This window comes from Balaenoptera ricei, chromosome 5, assembly GCF_028023285.1.
Source record: "Balaenoptera ricei isolate mBalRic1 chromosome 5, mBalRic1.hap2, whole genome shotgun sequence".
Lineage (NCBI taxonomy): Eukaryota > Metazoa > Chordata > Mammalia > Artiodactyla > Balaenopteridae > Balaenoptera > Balaenoptera ricei.
This window is the reverse complement of record NC_082643.1, coordinates 138,372,678-138,395,032: the sequence shown is the minus strand read 5'-3', so window position 1 is coordinate 138,395,032 and position 22,355 is coordinate 138,372,678. Positions and strand designations below refer to the sequence as shown.

The window sequence follows — 22,355 nt, the reverse complement described above, 5'->3', positions numbered from 1 at the left end:
TTTGGTTACCACCTACAACTTGTGATACAGTAAACTCCCATGATGAAGTAGTAAGTAATTCTAAAAAATTCAAATCACATAAAAATGGCATTCTTGTGAGTTTAATAAAACGACCCGAGTCAGTCTTTGTGGAGGAGGAAGTGCGTGTGTGGAATGGGTTCCAGGATTCAGAATAAGGTATCCAAGTCAGTCTGAGGTCAGACTTCGGTGGTTTGGTGCCACCTGCTGGTAGCTGTGTAGTCCAGTGACTGCTGTGGGAGATGGGAGCCAATTCCCAGTTAAAATTTATCTGAATTCATGTATTCATGAAGTTTTACTTTATTCTATTTGTGTTTATTGTTTAGTCTTTCCACTCAATGCTTCATAAGTCCAGAGACCATATGCCCTGTGTTAACTGGTATTGGTCAAAGCCAGGCACCAGGTAGGTTTTGAATAACGTATTTGTTGAGTGACTGAGTGAATCAGAAAACATCATGAACCAGAGCAGAATTTCAGAAATTTTGTATTTTATTTAGAAACTGACAAGTAATGTAGTTTAACTAGAGATTAGGCTTTGTAGAGGCATATGGTTGAGAAAAGTGAGCCTAGAAAGATAAGAGTGGAAGCAGATTTTGGTGGCCTTTGAATTAAATAGTTAGGAACTGTGTGAAACATGATCTGGAGAAGATGAGAAGTGAAAAGAAGGACATTTATTTTAAGCAACTAGAGCATACTAAAATAATAGAAATAGGAGGTCTGGCTTCCAAAATACTAAGTTGGGGGGTAGGTTAGGGAGTAAACTAAACTTTTAACCCATCTAACAGAAAGGCAACAAAGAGCAGAAAAAAACTATGGAAATACAAATCATAAATCAAGACAGTAGGGACTTCCCTGGTGGCTCGGTGGTTAAGAATCCGCCTGCCAATGCAGGGCACGCGGGTTCGAGCCCTGGTCCAGGAAGATCCCACGTGCCGAGGAGCAACTAAGCCCGTGCGCCACAACTACTGAGCCTGTGCTCTAGAGCCCGTGAGCCACAACTACTGAGCCTGCGAGCCACAACTACTGAAGCCCATGCACCTAGAGCCCGTGCTCTGCAACAGGAGAAGCCACCTCAATGAGAAGCCCGCGCACCGCAACGAAGAGTAGCCCCCGCTTGCCGCAACTAGAGAAAGCCCGCGTGCAGCAGTGAAGACCCAATGCAGCCATAAATAAACAAATAAATAAATAAATAAAACATTTATTTAAAAAATCAAGACTGTAGAAATAGTCCAAAACATCAATTATATTAAAATTACCAATTGTGATCTTAACACGAGTCTGTGCTATTTTTAACAGATACACAAAACAAAATTTAAAGAAAGGAAAAATATATTTATCAGAGAAATACCAAATAAATCTGCTGTAATAAAATAGAATTCAGGGTGCAGATCTTCAATTGGGACAAAGAGAGGCTTTTCAAACTGCTAAAAGGAACAGTCCAGAAAATATAATCATCATAAACTTATATGCATCTAACAACATAGCCTTGAAATATCATTTAAAGTAAAAATTTTCAGGAATTCCCTGGTTGTCCAGTGGTTAGGACTCTGCGCTTCCACTGCAGGAAGATCCACTAAGATACCGTAAGCCACGTGGTGCGGCAAAATAAGTAAGTAAGTAAGTAAGTAAGTAAATAAATAAATAAATAGAAACTTTCAGAATTGCAAGGCGAAGTGGACATGTCTACAAAACTGGGACTTTAAAACACCTTTGTCGGGAAACGCTAGTCTGCCATCTCCATGGTCTGCTGGCTTTCTGAATAAAGTCGTATTCCTTGCCTCAAAAAAAAAAACAAAAAAAACAAAAAAACTCTGTCAAAATTGAAAAATCAGGCAGACACAAAATTTAAAATGACATCAAAGAATTAAACCACAGGATTAACAAATTTTATAAGCTGGAGATCTATAGAACATTGTAGTTAACTGAATAAAATACAACTTCGTACATTTTCTTTTTCCAGTTATATACAGGTCAGCTTTTAACTGTGTACTATGTCAGAGAAGAATCTCAACAATGTCTGGAAAATCAGTGTCATTCAAAATATACTATTTCATCATAATGCAATAAAGTTAGAAATCAACAATGAAAAGACAACCAAAATACTTATAATATTGGCAACTAAAAACTCACAAATTGGAAATTCCCTGGTGGTCCAATGGTTAGGACTTGGTGATTTCACTGCCGTGGGCTGTGGGCCTGGGTTCAATCCCTGGTCAGGGAACTAATATCCCGCAAGCTGTGCGGTGTGGCCAAAATAAAAATAAAATAAAATAATAAAAACTCACTAATTAATGAATGAAAGAGGAAATGAAATTTATGAAATATTTGTAGCTAAATAACAAAGCATTGCATGCAAAAATTTAGATGTGAACTTAAGCAGAACTCACAGAAATTTAATAGCTCTAAGTGGGTTAATTGGAAAATAAGAAAGGTTGATAAAATGAGCATCTGCTCAACTCTAGATGTTAATAAAGGACCAACAGAATAAATCCAAATTTAGTAGAAGAAATACTAAGTCTATATTAATTAAATAGAAAATAGAACAGAATAGATTATTAATACCGTAAAATTAATAAAAATGGATGAATCTCTATAAAGACAGATCAAGGAAAAATGAGTACTATTAAAAACAAAAATATGACCAACAGAATAGAGAGTTTAAAAACCATAAGAAAATACTATAAACAACCTATTGCCATAAAATTTGAAAACCTACAAAGTGAGCAACTAAAATATATATATATATATATATGTATATATATATAAATTACAGCTGACTCAAGAGGAAATAGAAAACCTAGGCAAATCAATAACCATTTAAGGTCTTTAATTTTACATATGCATCCCCTCATTCAAATAAAATTTATCAGACCCAGTTCTATTTCTAAAATTTCAAGGGATGCATAATCCCTATCATGTACAAACTGTCATAGAAAACAGTAAAAGAGGGAAAGCTTTTCAACTCATTTTATGAAGCTAGTATAACCTTAACCTTAACACTGATCTAGTATAAAAAAAGAAAGTTTCTTGCTGAATTTATGTATGATCATAGCTACAAATGTTCTAAATTAAGAATAGCAAATTAGGACTTCCCTGGTGGCGCAGTGGTTAAGAATCTGCCTGGCAATGCAGGGGACACGGGTTCGAGCCCTGTTCTGGGAAGATCCCACATGACACAGAGCAGCTAAGCCTGTGTGCCACAACTACTGAGCGTGCGCCCTAGAGCCTGTGAGCCAGAACTACTGAGCCCCCGTGCCGCAGCTAGTGAGGCCCGCGCGCCTAGGGCCTGTGCTCCGCAACGAGAGAAGCCACCACAATGAGCAGTCCGTGCACCGCAACGAAGAGCAGCCCCCACTCACCGCAACTAGAGAGAACCTGCGCACAGCAATGAAGACCCAATGCAGCCAAAAAATAAATACATTTTTAAAAAATTAGAAAAATAAAGTAAGTTATTTCATGGATGGAAAAGCATTAAAAAAAAAAAAGAGCAAATCAAATCCAGCACTCATCAAAAAATACGTAATGACTAAATGCATACTAGAAAGGCAAGGAAGGCTAAATATTAGAAAACTTATTAATGTAATTTACCATATGAATAGATTAAAGGAGAAAGCCCATATTATCGTCTCAGTAGATGCAAAGGCATTTGCTAAAATTCATCATCTTCTGAAGATAAAGACTCTTAATCTGGGCTTCCCTGGTGGCTCAGTGGTTAAGAATCCGCCTGCCAGTGCAGGGGACACGGGTTCGAGCCCTGGTCCAGGAAGACCCCACATGCCGCGGAGCAACTAAGCCCGTGCGCCACGACTACTGAGCCTGCGCTCTAGAGCCCACGAGCCACAACTACTGAGCCCACGTGCCACGACTGCTGAAGCCCACGCGCCTAGAGTCTGTGCTCCACAGCAAGAGAAGCCACCGCAATGAGAAGCCCGCGCAGCGCAACGAAGAGTAGCCCCCGCTCGCCGCAACTAGAGAAAGCCCGCGCGCAGCAACGAAGACCCAAGGCAGCCCCCCCGAAAAAAAAAGACTCAATCTGGATTGGGACTTGATAAGGTATATATATTAAAAATCTATAGCAAATTTCATAATTAATGGGGAAACGATTCCATTTACCATGTTTATTAACTAGCGTTATACTGGCAGGCCTAGCAAATGCAAATAAGGCAAGAAAAATAAATAAAAGACAAAGATCAGAAAGGAAGAAACAACAGAAACACTGTTATTTGCGAGGTTTACACACAAAATTTAAAAGTGTATAGACTTTAAAACTACTTAGAAGATTCGTCAGTGTTGCTGTATACAAGACTAGTAATCAGAAAATGAAACGAAAAAGATCCCATTCATAATAGTTTTTAAAACTTAATTAGGTATCTGGGAATAAATCTAACAATAATATGCAATACCTATAAAAATAAGAATTTTGCTTTGTGGAGGGACATAAATAAATGAAGAGATACGCAACTTCCTTAAGAAGAAATAGAAAACCTAAAGAGACCAAAACCATTTCACTGACTTTATTCTTTAACCCACAAACACATGGAAAACTGGACATGGTAAAGCTGTTAATTCTTCCCCTTTTAATCTATAAATTCAATACAGTTCTAGTCAAAATTCCAAGAGGACTGTTTTTTGGTGGAATTTGACAAACTCTTAGGTAGAGGTCCAAAAATAGTCTAGATAATTCTGCAAAAGAACAAAGTGTATGGTACTTGCCCTCCTATTCATAAAGAATGATTCTAAAACTATACAGTATTTTTAAATGTGTGATTGGCCCACAGATGAATAGTTGAGTAGGATAGACTAGAGAGCCCAGAAAGAGCAAGCATGTATTTATGCCTAGTATATAATAGACACGGATTTATAGAAAGGCAGGACTATTTGGTAGATTATATTAGGATAGCTAGTTTTTTATAAAGAGAAAAGTAAAGCTAGAGCCCTGTTTCATACCGTCTTTTATTATTTTTTCAATTGATTTATTTATTCCTCTTTATTCTTTTTATTTATATAAAAATCCAGTCTCCCTCCCTCATAAGCATCAAATTTAATTTGATTAATAGGTATTTTTTTAGTGTATTAAGTGTATATATTATGTTGTATAAATTTAAAGTGTATAGTAATGGTACTATGTATCTTACTCTGTTTCCTACTTTTTTTTAGTAAATACTATTCTTAATATCCGTGCATGTTGCTTTGTATGTATATAATCTGTTGCTTCTGACTGCTGCATAATTCTCCCTGATTGACATCCACCACATTTTACTCTCCTGTTTGTGGTTGTCTGTGGATCAGCTGGGAGCTTACTGGTCTAGGATGGCCTCATCTGAGGCACCTCAGCCCTCCTTCTCTCCAGTCTCCAGTCATCTTCTTTCTTTTTTATTCCTTATGATGTTCATCAAGAACTCCAGTATGTTTAGGAATAGTTATATTAATTGGCATTCCTGGTTATTTTTTTTTTTTTTGGTAGTGGATTTTCTCTTAAAATTTTTTTTTAATTAGAAAAATTTTTTAATGAGGTATAGTTGATTTATAATATTATATGTTTCAGGTGTACAACATAGTGATTCACAATTTTTTTTTGGCTGCATTGGGTCGTCGTTGCTGTGCTTGGGCTTTAGTTGCAGTGAGGGGGGCTACTCTTCGTTGTGGTGCGCAAGCTTCTTATTGCGGTGGCTTCTCTTGTTGTGGAGCATGGGCTCTAGGCACGTGGGCTTCAGTAGTTGCAGCACACGGGCTCAGTAGTTGCAGCACACGGGCTCAGTAGTTGCAGCATGCGGGCTCAGTAGTTGCGGCACGTGGGCTCAGTAGTTGTGGCTTGCCAGCTCAGTAGTTGTGGCACACGGGCTTAGTTGCTCCGTGGCATGTGGGATCTTCCCAGACCAGGGATTGAACCTGCGTCCCCTGCATTGGCAGGTGGATTCTTAACTACTGTGCCACCAGGGAAGTCCCGTGATTCACAGTTATTAAAGGTTATACTCTTATTTATAGTCATTATAAATGATTGGCTTTATTTCCTATGCTTTATAATATATCCTTGTAGCTTATTTATCTTATACATAGTAGTTTGTACCTGTTAATCCCCTACTCCTGTCTTGCCCCTCCCCCTTCCCACTCCCCACTGGTATGTTTTCTGTATCTGTGAGTCTGTTTCTTTTTTGTTATATTCACTAGTTTAATTTTTTTAGATTCCTTATATAAGTGATATCATATAGTATTTTTCTTTCTCTGTCTGACTTATTCCACCAAGTATAATACCCTCCAAGTCCATCCATGTTGTTGCAAATGGCAAAATTTCATTCTTTTTTTATGGCTGAGTAGTATTCCATTGTGTATATATGTGTGTGTGTGTGTGTGTGTGTGTGTGCATAAACACACCACATCTTCTTTATCCATTCATCTGTTAGTGGACACTTGGGCTGCTTCTGTATCTTGGGTGTTGTAAATCATGCTGCTATGAACATTGGGGAGTATATATCTTTTTTAATTAATGTTTTTGTTTTCTTTGAATATATACCCAAGAGTGGGATTGCTGGATCATATGGTAGTTCTATTTTTAGTTTTTTGAGGAACCTCCATACTATTTTCCACAGTGGCTGCACCAATTTACATTCCCATTGGCAGTCCTGTTTTTTTCCTAATCTTGAAGGGAGTGTATCTGAAGTTTCAACTTGAAGTTTAATGTTTGTTGTAGGTTTTAGTATATAACATGTACCAGGTTAAGGAATTTCCGTGTTGTCCTTTGGTTTTGTTTTTGTGTTAGTTATACATGGAATCCTGTCAGATGCTTTTTCAGCATTCTTTGATGAGTCATGATTTTTCTTCCGGAATATATTAACGTGATCAATTAATTAATGAATTCTCAGGCATTGAATTCTCCTTGCGTTTGAGGATACATGTTACTCATCATTTTGCTCTGTTTTGCTTTAAGTTAAGGACCTTTTATAAGTAATATGGAACTATAGTTTCTTTTCTTGTATTGTCCTTATCTAATCTTGGAATCAAGATTACACTAGGCTCATAAAATAACCTAGGTTGCTTTCACTTTTTTTTTCTCCTATTTTCTGTAACAATTTCTGTAAGATAAGAATTAATTTAAAAATTTGCTAGAATTTGCCTAAAAGGACATTTAAGCCTGTAATTTTTTTTTTTTGTAGAGAGGAGGTTTTGGGCTACATTTTCATTTCTTTGCTACTTACTATTCTATTCAGGTTTTTCTTTATATAGTTTATACAGCTTCTTTATACATTTCATCCAAATTTCAACTTTATTAGTGTATAATTGTTCATAATACTGATTTATTATTTTTATATGTATGGTATCTGTGGTTATTTCTCCCCTTTTGTTCTGTATCTCATTTGTACCTTCTTTTCTTGGTTATCCTTGCAGAGGTCTATCTATTTTATTAATCTTTTCCAAAATCAACTTTTGGTTTTGTGAATCTTTTCTATTTTTTAAAATTATTGCTATTTCATTTTTCCTGCTCTTTATTACTTCCTTCCTTCTTTTTTCTTTGGGTTTGTTCTGTTGATTTTTCCATCTTTATCAACTGAATGTTTAGCTTATATATTTTTAAACCTTTTCATTTCCTGGCATCTGAGTACTGTTTTAGCTGTGTCACATATAGTTTGACATGTTGTATTTTTATTGTAATTCATTTCTAAATATTTCTCAATTCCTTTATAATTTCCTTTTTATTCCATGGGCTATTTAACATACACTGTAAGGGAAAGCACATATTAATTTGGCTGGATCAAAACTTAAAATTTTTGTAGGATAGAGGATACCGTAGACAAACCAAAGTAAAAGTCAAACAGCAGGCTGACAGAAGATAGTTGGAACACATATCTGAATTATTGTCTAGTGTATGTTAACATTCTACAGCTAAGTAAGACAAAAAAAGTGTCATAGAAAAATGACAAAGGATATGAATAGGAAATTCATAGGGGAAATGTTAATGGCCAGTAAGTATATGAAAAAAATGTTTATCCTCAGTACTTACTCTAAGTACATGCAAATTAGTACAACAGTGAAAAATTTCCTGCCGTCCAACAGATGGCAAACATTTTTAAAGTTTGATTATATCTTGTATTGACAAGAATGTAAGAAAAATGGGAGCACTAACACGTCACTAGTGGGATTTTAGACCTACATAGCCACTTTGGAAAGAGTAACATATAAATTTAAAATGCACTTATTCTATGACCTAAAAATTCTCTCTGTAGGTGTATACTGTGGAGAGACTCTAGCATACATGCTTAAGAAAAAATAGATAACTTTATTTGCCTATCAGTAGATAAGTTTTTGAACAAAATGGGGTGTATGTATGCACTGGGATAATTTGAAGTAAAAAGCATAGCTATATTTACTTATACCAACATGGATAGAATATGAATCTTGAATGAAAAAAATAAATTTTAGAATGGCATATATAGTATAATGTCATTTATGTACCCAAAGCACGCAAAGTAATACTGTATGTCATTCTGGGATACATGCACACACACACATGCATAAATGTACACACATGTGAAAACATAAAAGTGTAAAACATAGACTGGAAGAATATACACAAAACTCATGATAGTGGTTTCTTCGGAGAGATGGAATGGTGAATGAGGACTGGGGGTAGTTCTCAAAGATGTTATTATCTCCACATGTAATGTGTTATTTCTTAGGGAAAAACAGCATCTTCAAGTATAGATGACAAAATGATAACAGTTGTTTGTTCTGGACGCAGGGGTCGTGACTGTTTGTTATTATTATTTTTTTTTTGGTAATTTCACATACATTTAAAATCCTCCTCAAAAATTGTACAAGATATGACTTCCTAAACAAGGAACACAGATGACTCAAGATTTCTAGCTTGGGATGAAGGTGATGTTATTGATAGAGGAAACAAAGGAGATTTGTAGATAAAAGACCTTTAGGTACCAGTGGGTTATCCAAATAAAGACGTTTACCGTACTATTGGAAATTAGAACGTAGCACTAAAAAAAATAATAATAAGCCTAGAGATGCTGATTTTTGAGTCAGTTCAGAAATCATATTGAAAGCCCTGGTGGTGAATGGATACTAACTACCATTCTTGAGAGAGTGGAGAATGAAGAGAGAAAGTGGCTAAGGCTCATGCTTTGGAAGAACAGTCACATTTGAGGGTTGTGCCGCAGTAGGCGAAGTCAACGGGAAAAAAAACAAATAGGAAAAAAACAAAGCCAGACAGTTTATTGTCATGAAAATCATATGAAGGGAAGTTTAATAAGGGGTGGTCAGTAATTTCATTTGTTTGGAGAGGTAGAGTCAGGTGGAAACTAGGAAGAGATTGCTGGGCTTGGCAATTAAAAGCTGATGTTGACCTTTGAAGAACTTTTCAGTGGATAGGTGCAGAAGCTATATTGTAAGAGGGGAAGAAATTAGTTATTTGAATATTCCTTTTAGAATCAATCAAAATAGAATTTGACTTACTGTTGCAATATGTTTTAGTTAAGAACTCCATTGTAAATCTTTTCATAAACATGCTAAATAAGAATCATGCATTAGCCCTTGTAAAGTTTCACAGGAATTGAAAAAAATTTCCAGAATATTCAAGATACTGTACATTCCCTAATGATAATAAAGAACCCAAGCCCTTGAAATCAGTTGTTATAAATGTTATTTAAAATAGAGAGATCATTAACCATTTTAATTCACTTTGTATGGTGTCATAAACATATGGTACTTAATAAATGCTTTTTGAAAGCAATTATTTGTCTAACATCCATTAGAAAAGACTAGCTGCAAGACTCAGTTGACAGATAGTCTTCTAGGAGTGGCTGCTTTTGCTTAGTGTAAACCATATAGTGAAGAATCAACAAGCTCAAGGAGAATTTGGCCCAGGGATAAGTTAAGTAAAATGCAGAAAACATGGGAAGCTAATCCAAACTATCAGTTTCGGAAATGGTACATGCTGGATCCTTGCTCATCATAGGGTTTTTATGGTCGATAAATGCATATGGCTAGATAATTTATGATAAAATAACTTTTGGGAGTCATAGAGCTCTTTGAGAATCTGAAAATCGTCATGATCCTCTTCCTCAGAAAAAATGCACATTTTGCTAATAAAATTTTGCCTTTGTGAACCCCCTATTTAAAATCCATGCCTTATGAAGGCTTTTATACATGTAAATATTTAACTCTGCTGGGTGGTGGTCCAAAATGTAGCACATACCCACTACTACTCTAATTTCATGTATAAGCAAATTTCACACTTGGTGTGGGTTCTGTCTGAATTGAGAAGGCTTAATTTTTTCCCTTTGCTACGTAGTTCAGTGCCACCAGGTGTAGTAATAGGTGCCTACAACAGGAACTTGCTCAAAGTAGGTGCTGGGTAATTATTTATGGAATAAATGAATGAATATGTGACCATGGATTCAAACATCTTCACTTTAATAATATTTTATAAAACCTAACTATTAAATAAAATGAATCAGTAGTATAAAAAACTGAAAATAGTGAATTAAACATATAGTAGTATAAAACATATGAAATAGTCCATCTTTTCTCTTTGTAAAGCTGTAGACTTGCACTCCTGTGTCTCATCTGTCTTCCAGTATTGATGAACCAGGCTTTACTTAATGGTCCTAAATCTCTTGATTCCAGCTTGTTGTCCTTGATAGACATATTTTTTCTTAGACCTTAGTTTTCCTACCTTTTTTTTCTTCTAAACATGCCCAACACACCATACCCCAGCTTTGAGTTTCATTGTTAGTTCAGCTGCATCAGACTGTTTAAGACCCCCTCTTATTGTTCTCCTACCATTCACTGCTCAAAGTTTTTTTTCCATTTTTTTCTTAATTTCTCAGAAAGACTCTTGACCATTGCTCTAGCTTTGACATTAAAAAGCAAAACATCAACCACTTTATAATTTATATAAATATAATAATAGTAAAATGGATTTAACTTTTCATCCATTTTGTAACTTCTAAGTTTTATAGAAGATTGTTTTGTAGAATTTTTAACCTTGAAAGAGTGAGATATATACCATGTGACTTTGGTTAAATTATTTAACTTCTTGGAGCCTCAGTTTCCTGATGTGTAAAATTAGGGCATTGGATTAAATCGGTGATTCTCAAATAACTCTACCATTGGTGGTTAAAGAGTTGTCATTACTCAAATAGGAAATTGGCATCCTTCTCCCAAATTATAGGAAAATAACATTAAATGGGTAGAATGTCTCCTCCCTTTGATTCCTACGTGTGATTTTTTTTAAAACTTTGAAGCCTGTTGACCTTGGTACTTGTATCTGATAGAGCACACAGTTATATATTTGGTTTTTAAGTTTAATATATGTCATTTATGGTAGTCAGGAAAAGAGATGATGATGTTCAGGTCCTTCCTTAATTTTTTGAAAACCTCTAGGTGACCTTGTCTCGAGGCATCTCTTCAACCATAACCTTCTATGATTCTGTTTACTAGATAAAGGAAATATACGAAGGAAATAACCAGAACAAGCTATAAGTCAAAATATTTAAAACCTATATGGTGTTGGAAACAATTGGATATTTACATATCTCTCAAAATTTTTTTCCATCTTGGTTACTACAGGACCATAAAATCATTCAAATAGCCAAGGGTATCTAATTATTTTTGGTTATATTAGACTTTAATGATAATGATTATATTTTGAAGACTTACTTATTTTTAAAACGGAGAGGCTGGAGGATGAAAGAATTGATGCTCAGACTATGATGAAAGACATGGAAAGAACTCAGGACTTTGTAGTTGAAAGAGGTCATTTTAAAACTCTACCCTTCTTTCTTTATCTAAGCTGTGAAATGTGACAAGTTGGGAGTTTAAACTGCTCCTTTCTTCTGTATTAATTATCTTTTGCTGATTAACAAATCGTCCCAAATTTAGCAGTTTAAGACAATAAACATTATATCAATATTACAGTTTTTGAGATTAAGGATTGGGGATTGGCTTACTATGGTTCGTAACTCAGGATCTTTCATGAAGCTGGAATCATCTGAAGGCTTGATTAGGGCTGGAGGGTTTGTGTCCTAGAGAGTTCAGTCGCATGACTGTTGGCAGGATGCCATTGTTCCTTGCCTAATGGGCAGTTGGCTTCCTCTGAGTGACCCAAAGCAAGAGATCAAGCAGACAGTTTCTGAAGTCACACACCATCACTTCAGCTCTATTCTCTTTGTTAGAAGTGAGTCATTAAGTTCAGCCTACACTCAAAAGGAGAGAGGGGAATTAGATTCCACCTCTTGAAGGGAGGAATATAAAAGAATTTTCAGAAAAGAAAATCAGTAGGTACTAAATGCATCATAGCAGATACACAGGCCTTGTTACTTTGGTGCTTGGGGAGTGTTTGAGAGGAAGGGCTCTAGAGTTAGAGTTCGTGGGTTCAAATCCTGGCTCTGCTTCTCCTGAACACTATGACCTTCATCAAGATTCCTCATCTATAAAATGAGCACAATAGTAATATCTATTAACAGGAATGTAGAGAGGAATAAGTGAAAAAAATGAAGGTAAAGCACTTATCTTGGTGGCTTTTATTTCATTAAGAGTTAGCTATTATTTACCTACTAGATCACAGCAATAACTTTGATGTAGAGTCTGCCTTTCTGTAATGTTATTAGCAGAATATGCTCTAAGGTATCCACCAGGCCAACCTACCTAGTCTTATTCAATTTTTAAAATTCTGCTTATTAATACTTGAGAAAATTCTGCTTAACCTTGAAGACTTGAGAAATGCCGATGTGTGTGTGTGAATGTGTGTGTATATATACACACATATACATGTTATGTACACATATATTCACATATACTACATGGCTTGAGTCATATTGTGTGGACGAAATGCATACACAGTAAGTCCCCTACATATGAACCTTTAAGTTGCGAACTTTCAAAAATGCGAACATGTGTTGCATCAGCGTCAGACGTGAGTGAAATTGCAGCTTGCCCTCTGATTGTGTTAGTTGGGTACCTAGGCTAACTTTGTTGGACTTACAAATTGGACTTACGAACGTGCTTTTTTGGAACGGAACTCATCTGTATGTAGGGGACATACTGTATATTTTAATCCTGCCACATTTATATTTTTAATATTTTACCATGTTGTTAAAAATTCTTCAAACATGTTTTTATTAAAACAATCCATTGCATTTTTTGATTATTTCCCCAGGCTAGGCCCCGGAAATGAAATTCCTAGATCCGTATATATTGATATTTACCTCTTTAAGACTCTTGATATATAATGCTCATTGCTTTCTTGAAAGTTTGTGCCAGTCTGTATTTCCAGCAGCGGCCTCACCTTGCTTGCTAGTCCTAGTATAGTATTACTGGTCTCTGAAAAGTGTTGGTGGCTTTTGAAAGCCTAGTTATAGTAGCAAGACAGAATTGCATTAAACCCCAGGGAATTGTGTTTTTATAAGAGCTTTAAATATATAGGAATATTTTCCAGCGTTTCTGCATTAATTTCTATTAATATATATATACACACACATATGCATAAATCCTATATATGTGTATATACTAACTGTGAAGTATGATTCAGGAATAGATACAGCTTCTGTTCGCTTGGAACTTAAAATATAAGGCTGATATGAGTCCATATAATTAAGATGTACCGCGAGTGAAATACACACACACCGTTACCTTTCTTTAAAAGCTAACCCTCAAGAAGCAAAGAGTGAGGTAAAAGTTGTGTGTCAGGCTGCAAACTGACTCCCACAGTGAGAAGAGTATTTCTTTTTGAGCCAAGTCAAGCTGTCGCCTCCAGAAAAAAACACACCTTTGGCTTACTTACTCTCTTCCTTCCTAAATACACGAATATCTATGATTGCTAAGAGTGGAAATTCAGATTTGCTGTCAATTTCAGTGTTCTGCCTAAAGCTAGCAATTAGCCCCTTCGCGTGCCTTACCATCCTCGCACCTGGAAACTGTCTCAGTTTATGATGCTGCCGGTCAATGGATGATCCTTCTTTTAAATTGACTAGAGATAAAAAATAAAAGCTACCAGTCATACAGTTTCTTTTGTCTAATAGGTGGCAAGTTTACCTAACACAAGGAAGAGATCCCTGTTTGGTTTCAGGGGGGCTGTACTTTGGAAATGGCGTATGGGTTCTTCTTTGGGAAGGTGGGGATCACGGTGGTAGGGCTAGGGGAAAGGCCCAAAAGAATAAATGAGTATTCAGAAGAAATGGAAAAAGCAAAGTCATGGGCTGTGGATTCAACTCTGAAGTTGCACCTGTTGGGCAAACATTTGTAAAACGATATAGTATTAATATTACCACCGGAAAAAACTGTTTTCTCTAGTCATCGTCACAGTTCATTCAATTTAAGTCATAAAAATTACACCTTGTTATTTAGAATTTGTAACGACCAAATCTTTTTTGTGTTTATTCAGCAAATAACTTTTTGAACACTTATTCTGTAGGAGGCACTGTTTTATGTTTTGTGGAGAAACAACTATAGGCAACCTTTTCAGTTTTTTTCATATTATGAAATTTTGAACCCAGGGAAGCATTTTTTGTGTTTGTTTTAATGAAGCTTCATCTGGGTCATTTTAGAGGCTTGGTTTCCTGTGTTGTCAGTAAGTCTATAGTCACTAAACGGCAATCTAGCTCCCGCGTCTACTGTATTCAGTATGTACGTTATTTGTAATAAGGTTAGTTTTATCAAAAAGATCTTTAAACGCAGATGATGATATAAGTGAAGACGTTCGTTTGCTTCCGAGCGAACCAAACAGAAATGTAAGAGGGTACATAAATTTCATGGCTAGCCGACTGGGGGAGGATAATCTAATGTCTCAGAGGTTGGCATGTTCTGTTTGCTAATAAACACCTGTCTCGTGTGCTCTTCCGTACCTCTGTAGAGGGAAGAGGGCGACGTCGGTCCCTGAGAGTGGCTGGAAGCCCCTAACTTTGTCCCAGGAAAGCCGTGGCAATATTTTGTAGGTTTGACTTTTGGGGTTGGTATGCCCGTTTTTCAGCGCAGCGCTTTCAAGTGAACGGCTTACACGCAGCCTACGCTTTGACACGGCCCAACAAGTTAATTAATTAGCCACCTTTCCGTCCAGCTGCGGGACTGGGCATTAAGAGCTCTTCCAGAAAGAAAATTTGATTAATGGCTCTCCTCTAGCGTGGGGACGACTGCAGACTTCTCTTCCGCAGAGCGTGAAACGTGCGTCTTCCTGCCGAGGGGCCTCGTCCCAGCCGCGGCCCCCGGGACGACTCCCTGCCTCAGGTGTCCCCCGCGCCGCGGGCCGCTCTCCGGGGCGGGCGTCCGGGACTTCCTGTCTGGGCGCGGGGCGGAAGGATCGCGTTGCCAGCCGAGGCGGCCGCCGCCGCCGCCCCTGCCGTTAGGTGGTGGGGTTTCTCAGCCCGGCGGCGGGAGGCGGGCCGGCCTCGGCTTCCTGTCGGAGGACGCGCAAGGATCCGGGCGTCGGAGTGTGTGCGAGTGCGTGAGTGTGTGTCGGCCGCACGGCGTGTGTCTCCGGCCGCGGGTTCCGCCTCCTCCCCTGCCGCCGCTGCTCACGGTGTAAGTCAATGTGAAGCAGCAGCTCCAGCCCCGGGATAAACATGGCGACGTCTCTGCATGAGGGACCCACGAACCAGCTGGATCTGCTCATCCGGGCTGGTAAGGACAGGGGAACTTTCCTCCCGTGCATCGGTGCAGCAGGAGAGGGGGTGCACAGGGGGCGGGGTGGCTCCCCTGTGGCGGTCAGTGCAGGGGGTCCGGTGTCCCCTTCGGTCACCGGGGCGGCCGGGGGAAAGGGGGGTTGTGAATGAAGTAATGGAGGCGACGAATCAGGAAGTGATCACCTTGGAGAGTAACCTGCCTGGGATCCGGCGCTGTCGCTTCAGGGTGGGTTTGTGGAGCAGCGGCGGCGGCTGCCGGGCGGCCGAGCCGCAGTTAAGTTGGGGACTCGGGGGCGGACGAGTTGTGCGCTTCACCCCAGTTGCCGAGGAACCAGGAAGTGAGTGAGGCTGTTGTCTCCCGGCTGCGCCTGCCACGCTGTCTGGCCGCAGAGGCCGCTGCTGCCCGCGGTCGGGGGCGGCGGGCTTCTCCGGTGGACGCTCGCCACCCCCGCCCCGTTCTCCTTTCAGACTTGGTCCGCAAGTCCTGGACTTCCGCGCGGACGAGGCAGCGCCGGGCCACGTCCGGTAGACCGATACCCGCCAAAAAATTGCTCTGACCCTCCTCCTCACATCCCCACCTTGTGCGGACTCGGGAGTAACGGTTCTCGAGAGGGTCCCTTAATAATGTGGAGCGGCCTGGGGGGGTGTTTCTCTCGGGGGCGCGCCTCCCTTTCCTGGTTCAGTGGGCGGCTGTGGAGAAGTAGGCTTATGCCCCTTGCCTCGTGGGTGGGTTTTTCAGGGGGGAGGATGGCAAAGACACGGAGTATGTTTTGTACCCCTGCGCTGGAGCGCTGGGGCGTCAGAGGAGAACGTTTATTTTTGTAAACAGCGGGTGAAGGTGGAGGAGCGGGGCGGGCGGGAGGGAGTCTTGGCCCCAGGGAAGTCTCCTCACGGAATTGCCCCCTTTCCCCCTCCCCCCCAAGCCTCCCACCACAGCGGAAGCGCCTCGGAGAGGACAGAACGGCCGGGATTGACAGGCCTCGGGTTCCAATCCGCTCGCTGCGATGTTCCGAATAAGAGCGTTGGTTTCTGGGGGCGGGACTCCTGGCCCGCGCTGGGCCAATGAAGATTGGGCGGGAGTGAAGCTGACAATGTACGCATGGAATTGGAGGGAAGAGGAGTGTAAACACGGAAGTGGCCGCGGCGGTGGGGGATGTGCGGCGCCACTGCTGCAGCGGAAGGGCACGGACTTAAGTTACATAGGGAAAGCGGCTTTACTTAATAGCAGACAGCGCAGCGAGGGCCCTGAGTCGGCGTAGCGGAGCTTGAGTACGGTTTACCTACTGCAGTGAGCGTCAGTGTTCCTTTCCCTGGCTTCTCTTTCATATCGCCATCGGTGGGAATTGGAAGATGGGGAAGAGTCACCGACGAGGATTGCTGTAAAGGGTCTTACCAGCTGTTTTACATCCAGTGTTTTTAGGTTGGGGAGTTAGTCGTTTTGTTGGTGAAACTCTTGTGATTCAGTTCGTTTGGGAGAAATCATAAACTTACATGTACCTTTAACAGAACTTAATCTGTAAAATAGAACGCTACACGGTCCCAAAGAAAAAAACCACAGTTTACTGAGTAGTGATTAAAATGCATTTGACAGTTATTTTCTGATTAGAACAAGAACTTAAACATTAAGGAAAAGGAGGCAGAGCACAATGAGAACTTGGTCTGTTTGTGTACGTTCAGTCCGTTAATGCTGTATGGATTAAGGGATGGAGTTTTTGGCTTTATATTATTGGTACTAACGATACTTCATGGATTGTTGGGTCAGTAGTGCTGAATATGGACCTTTCCGGAAATGTTCCCAGTGGTTGTGAGAACCTTAGAATACTCCACGCAGTTAGAATTTTGTAAAGGTAAGGGTAAGAGGGCTTAATTTTGCCAAGAGAAGGTGTTTTTGTCCTGAGCTTTTGGAATTATCGTCACAACTGAACGTTACCTGTAGATATTTTGCTTGGAGTGGATACATATACACAGTTTAACATATAGACAGTTTACAGTTTACAAATAGAAAAGTTTATCTTCTTTCGATCAGGGTTTTTTTTTTTTTTAAGTTAAATGTTGTTTTCCAGTTCTACTGCATTTCCTTAGTACATAGAAACCTTACAGTTGAAATTTCCTTTGTGATTATAATGTTCTGTAAAGAATACATATTACGTATAATTGTTTTCAAATTATTTTCTCAGTCATATTCGTGTAATCTTAAGTTCCTTTATAAACCTTGTTTTAGAAGGAAATTTGAGACAGGTTTGCTGATTTATCCAAGGTTTACTCAGTGAGTTAAAAGTGGAGGAGGAAAGGTGGCCCAGAAAATGAAGAATCATGGATCGAAATTTTTATTGCTGCCAATTTCCAGTGATGTTGGGAGGGTAATGTTTGTAAGGTTTGTATTTGTATATGGACTTAATAGTATCTTTTCATTCCCTTGAGGGAGGTCATCAAGTGTTAGAGGTAATTCTTGCTCACAAAGATTAAGTCTAATTAAGGAGACAGATGAAAATCTGTACAATATATAAACGTTAATATAACTACAGGGATTGCTGTATGGGTTCCTGGTAAGTGTAGAATGCTATTAAGGAAAACTTCTAGAGGAGATAAGCTTTAAATTGAATATGGTTAGCATAACTGTTGTTTCTAAGTAACTATAAAGCACTTAGAATTACCATTACTGTTAGACGTTAAGATGCTAGAGGATATAGTTTTGCTTTTATTTTCCTCCCTTCAGAGACTTTTAACTATCAACCTTAGCTATCAGCTTTCGCTTTAGTTATCAACATGTATGCTGTCAGAGGCATTTGAATAAAGAATGAAACACCTAAGCTTATTTACTAAAAATCACTTTCATTTTCACATACAAAATATTTTTTGTGGTAAAGACTTGACATACTTTATAAAACTTTCACTGGCAACATGGTGTCCGAGAAAGAGCCTTGACCCTGAAGTCAGGAGACAACGAATCTTCATCTACCTGTCACTAAACTAGCTCTTTAAGGCTTTGTTTTCTGTAAGAGAACAGCGTTGACTAGGTGATCCCTAATAACTTTTAAAGCTCTGAAACTATAGGTGGCTCAGAAATATTTAATGGAAAGCGAAGGTTCTCTTTTTGCTTGGATTTCTTTACATTACACTCTATGAGTGAATTTGTCTGTAAGGTCGTTGTGTAATGGGGAGGGGTTGATTTCTTTTGCCAATCTTTGGACCAAATTGGAGCTTGAGGCCATGTCTGTATGTTGAATAAGACTGTGATATAGTCTATTTAGTAAATTAAGCTCATTTCTAGTCTCTAGGAAAATATGAATGTTACTTTATTAATACTTATGCGAAAGCATTGTGTACACGTGGTCTGATTTTCTGGAAGATTTTCAATTTAAAATATTCTGCCTTCTTATTCTCAGGTGTACATTCCTTGACTTTTTTCTTCCTTTTTTTGAGAAACTGAAAATTGAGAAAGTGGAGAATTTGAGAATTGAGAAATAGGGTAGCTCTTAGGAAAGAAGTATTGTTCTACTTTAACACGGTTATTGAATGGAAGGGGGAAATTCTTCTGGAAATGCAGCCTTAAGTATTTTTATGGACAGAACAAATCTGTCTAGTTTGTCAAAATTCATCATGAAATTTGAACTTGAAAATCTTCTAATTTACTGTAAACTGGAATATCTAGTATCAATCTTGAAAAGAACATCAATTTGAAAAAAAAATGTATCGGGCTATGAAAAGATGAAGCATATGTTGAAATAAAATTGGAAGAATGGCATAAATTTCTTAAAAATTTATTTGAAAATGTGTTTAAGAAATTACTCTTTAGAATTCATTGCAGCATTAGTACTAAAATTCATACAGAAATTGAGTTACAGAGTAACAGTGTGTAAATTAGTCATTCAGGGTAATCCAACATCAGTTTCCTTTAGGGACAAATTTAATTGGTAGAGAGGCAGGCAGGAGAGTGTTTTTGATTTATGAAGAGTTTAAAAAAAAAAATCCTTCATGTGTAAGTCGACAAAGTACTGTTGTACTTATGGAAAAGGAATCATAATTGTTCATCTACACACTGATTTTATGTTTAGAAGCTAAAACTTACAGAAACATGAGGATGGAATTTGGGTGTTGTTGATTACATTTGATAATAAATTATAGCTGCAGTTCTTTAATACTAAAATCTCTGGTATGGGGGATTCTGGGAGTTCCCCAGACTCTTTCAGGGGGTCCGTGAAGTCAGATTGTTTTCACGGTAACGCTAAGACGTTATTTGCCTTTTCACTTCCACAAGTGTTCACAGAAGTTTTCTAGAGGCTACATGGCTTGATAGAACAGATCGGATGAAGAAGCAAGTTACGAGAATCCAACTGTTTTCTACCATGTATTAAAAAGATTTGCAAAAATGTAAAATAAAGCTACTGTCTAAATTTTTCTTTGTTTTAGAAAAGTTATTTTTCATAAACATATTAAAGTTTTCTTAGCTTTAATTTCAAATAGGATAAGTATCTAAACATAGGACTTACATAAGCAAAATCTCTTTGTGGTCCTCAGTAATCTGAGTGTAAAAGGGTCCTTGGACCAGAAAAATTTGAGAATAGCTGAATTACAGTTTTATTTAGTCTATACTTTTCAGTACCGTAGCCACTAGCCTCATGTGGCGATTGAGTATTTGAAATGTGGCTGATTAACCAAATTTTTAATTTAATTTAAACATAAAAACTGAAGCAGTGGAAAACTTCTTTACATGTTGTTTACATGTAAACCTCTTCTACATGTTGAAATGTTAGTGTTTTGGATATACTGGGTTAAATGAAAGGTATTAATTTGCCCTTCTGCTTATTTTCTTAACGTGGCTACTGGACCTTTAAAAATTACACGTGGCTCTCGTTATATTTTTATCAGACAGCGCTACTGTAGAAAATGATTTTATTCTCTTTCCCTTTTTAACCTTATAACGCAGCTGTATAGATTAGAAAAGTCGAAGGGGAACGGATAAAGATGGAGTGCCCCAGACCTTTACCTTTCCGTTCGTTTGTGTTCTTCGCTCGCCTATTACTGGTGCAGTCCTGGGATGTTAGAGAATAAGCTGTGGTGAGTCAGGTGTGGTAGCTGAGTGATGCCCTTGTAAATATTAGTTTATGGTCTTGCTTGTAGGGGAATACCACTATCACCTAATGAAGTGTTTTCTAATTTTTTCCTATTGCTCTCAAATTAAATTGCTGTTAATTTTTATTTTTGACTTTTAAGAACGTTGTTATGAGCTAGATGCATTGCAGCATTCTCTTCTGCAAAGCTGAGAGGTATGTCTCTTGTCAGACTTAATTACCAAGTTTGGTATTTAGTAACAGCTGTCGAGTGAGTCTGGAATAGTCTCCATACAAACACCAGTTGATTAGAAAGCTAGAAATGGAACAATAAGACTCTTAACCAATGGTATAGGAGGGCATAAGCAAGTTTAATTTTTGACCCTGATTAAAATTAAAATAGTTTGGAAATTTATTTGGTATATTTATTTCTTCAAGGAATATTGACCAGCAGTGCCACCGACTAGGGGCAACTAGAGGATGATACCTGCCAGATTACTTTTAGCTGCATTGTTTCTATTTTTCAAATGAGTTGGTTATTTTTTTAAACTCCCATAAATTTCATACGCAGGCCTAGAAAGACACCAGAAAAATCAAGTTTTAAGTAAGAGATAAATAAGGAATTTTCAGCCCTCACTTGTAAGTTTGCTTACTTTAATGGCACAACAATGTTATATTCATATTTATCCTTAGGAATTGTGCAGAATTTTAGTTTAAATTGTATTTGAATTATTGATCTGAATAAAATAGTATTGAAAAGTTTTTAAAAATTATGGAAACTTGAATAGGAAAAATATTTCTTAAATTTCTGTTACCAAAAACTGCTTGTTGACTCATGTCAACAAAAGAAAAGTAAAAAGAGATAGAGCTCACTTTTAACAAATTGGTTTAAGTATTCTCGGAAACTGTCAAATTATTTTGCATCTTTATTTTGTTTTGAAATATTTTACTTCCATTTATGTTTTTGATACTCTGAACTATTCGTATAAGCTTCACGAGGCCAGAGATCTGTTCACACTTGTATCTCAGGTTTATAGCACAGGGTAAAACCCTTAACAATCCTTTGTTGACTGTACATAAGTATTAGATCTGATTGATAGTTCATAGAGAATTTATGCATTTTTTTTTATATTCTCATCCTAAATTTAAAGTATAAATGAGTTAATTGCTGCTTAAATTTGTGTGGATTCTATTTGTTTTACTCTGTGAATATAAAATATTTCAGGGAAACAGTATTTTGAGCTTAGGGAGAAAGGGGAGGTTGAGGTCGGAAATAATAGCAAGAAAATTTTCACTGACATAACTAACATGAAATCATGGTTTTGAAAACATACCTCAAACTGCATAAGAGCTCGGGGCAGCATAATATATAGCTGTTGGCAAATTTCATTTTGTTTATAACTTAAAACATTAAAATATCTGGTAAAATTCTATTGCTGTATTATTGTCAAATACTCAAAGCTCTTACTTTAATATGGTAGAGTTTTTAGGGTGTGTCTTAATACAATTACATAAGGAATTAGTTTACCCAGGATGGTTTATTAATAGCACCTAAGACAACAGCTAAATTGCAACACAAGCAGACTTTAAAGAGAATGAAGTTCCTAGAATAAACTTTTAAAAACCTGAGAATCTGCTTCCCAAGGTTCTTTAGTGCACGTGA

The 22,355-nt window shown here is 37.9% G+C and overlaps 1 protein-coding gene across 18 annotated transcripts in view; it reads left to right on the top strand.

Annotated features, from left to right (window-relative positions):
- ELF2 (E74 like ETS transcription factor 2) overlaps positions 1-22,355 on the top strand; it is a 93,824-nt gene that overhangs the window by 57,335 nt on the left and 14,134 nt on the right. For 2 of the 18 annotated variants that reach the window (XM_059923618.1, XM_059923617.1), the window contains exon 1: positions 15,320-15,639. The exons of 9 other annotated variants lie outside the window; for them this stretch is intronic. In XM_059923618.1, the coding sequence (XP_059779601.1) occupies positions 15,582-15,639 (58 nt within the window). In that variant the 5' untranslated portion in view covers positions 15,320-15,581. Of the gene's footprint in view, positions 1-15,319; positions 15,640-16,791; positions 17,062-17,846; positions 18,016-18,165; positions 18,188-20,568; positions 20,700-22,355 lie in introns of those variants that run through there. 7 more of the 18 variants (XM_059923622.1, XM_059923621.1, XM_059923624.1 and 4 more) reach the window with 5 other exon arrangements.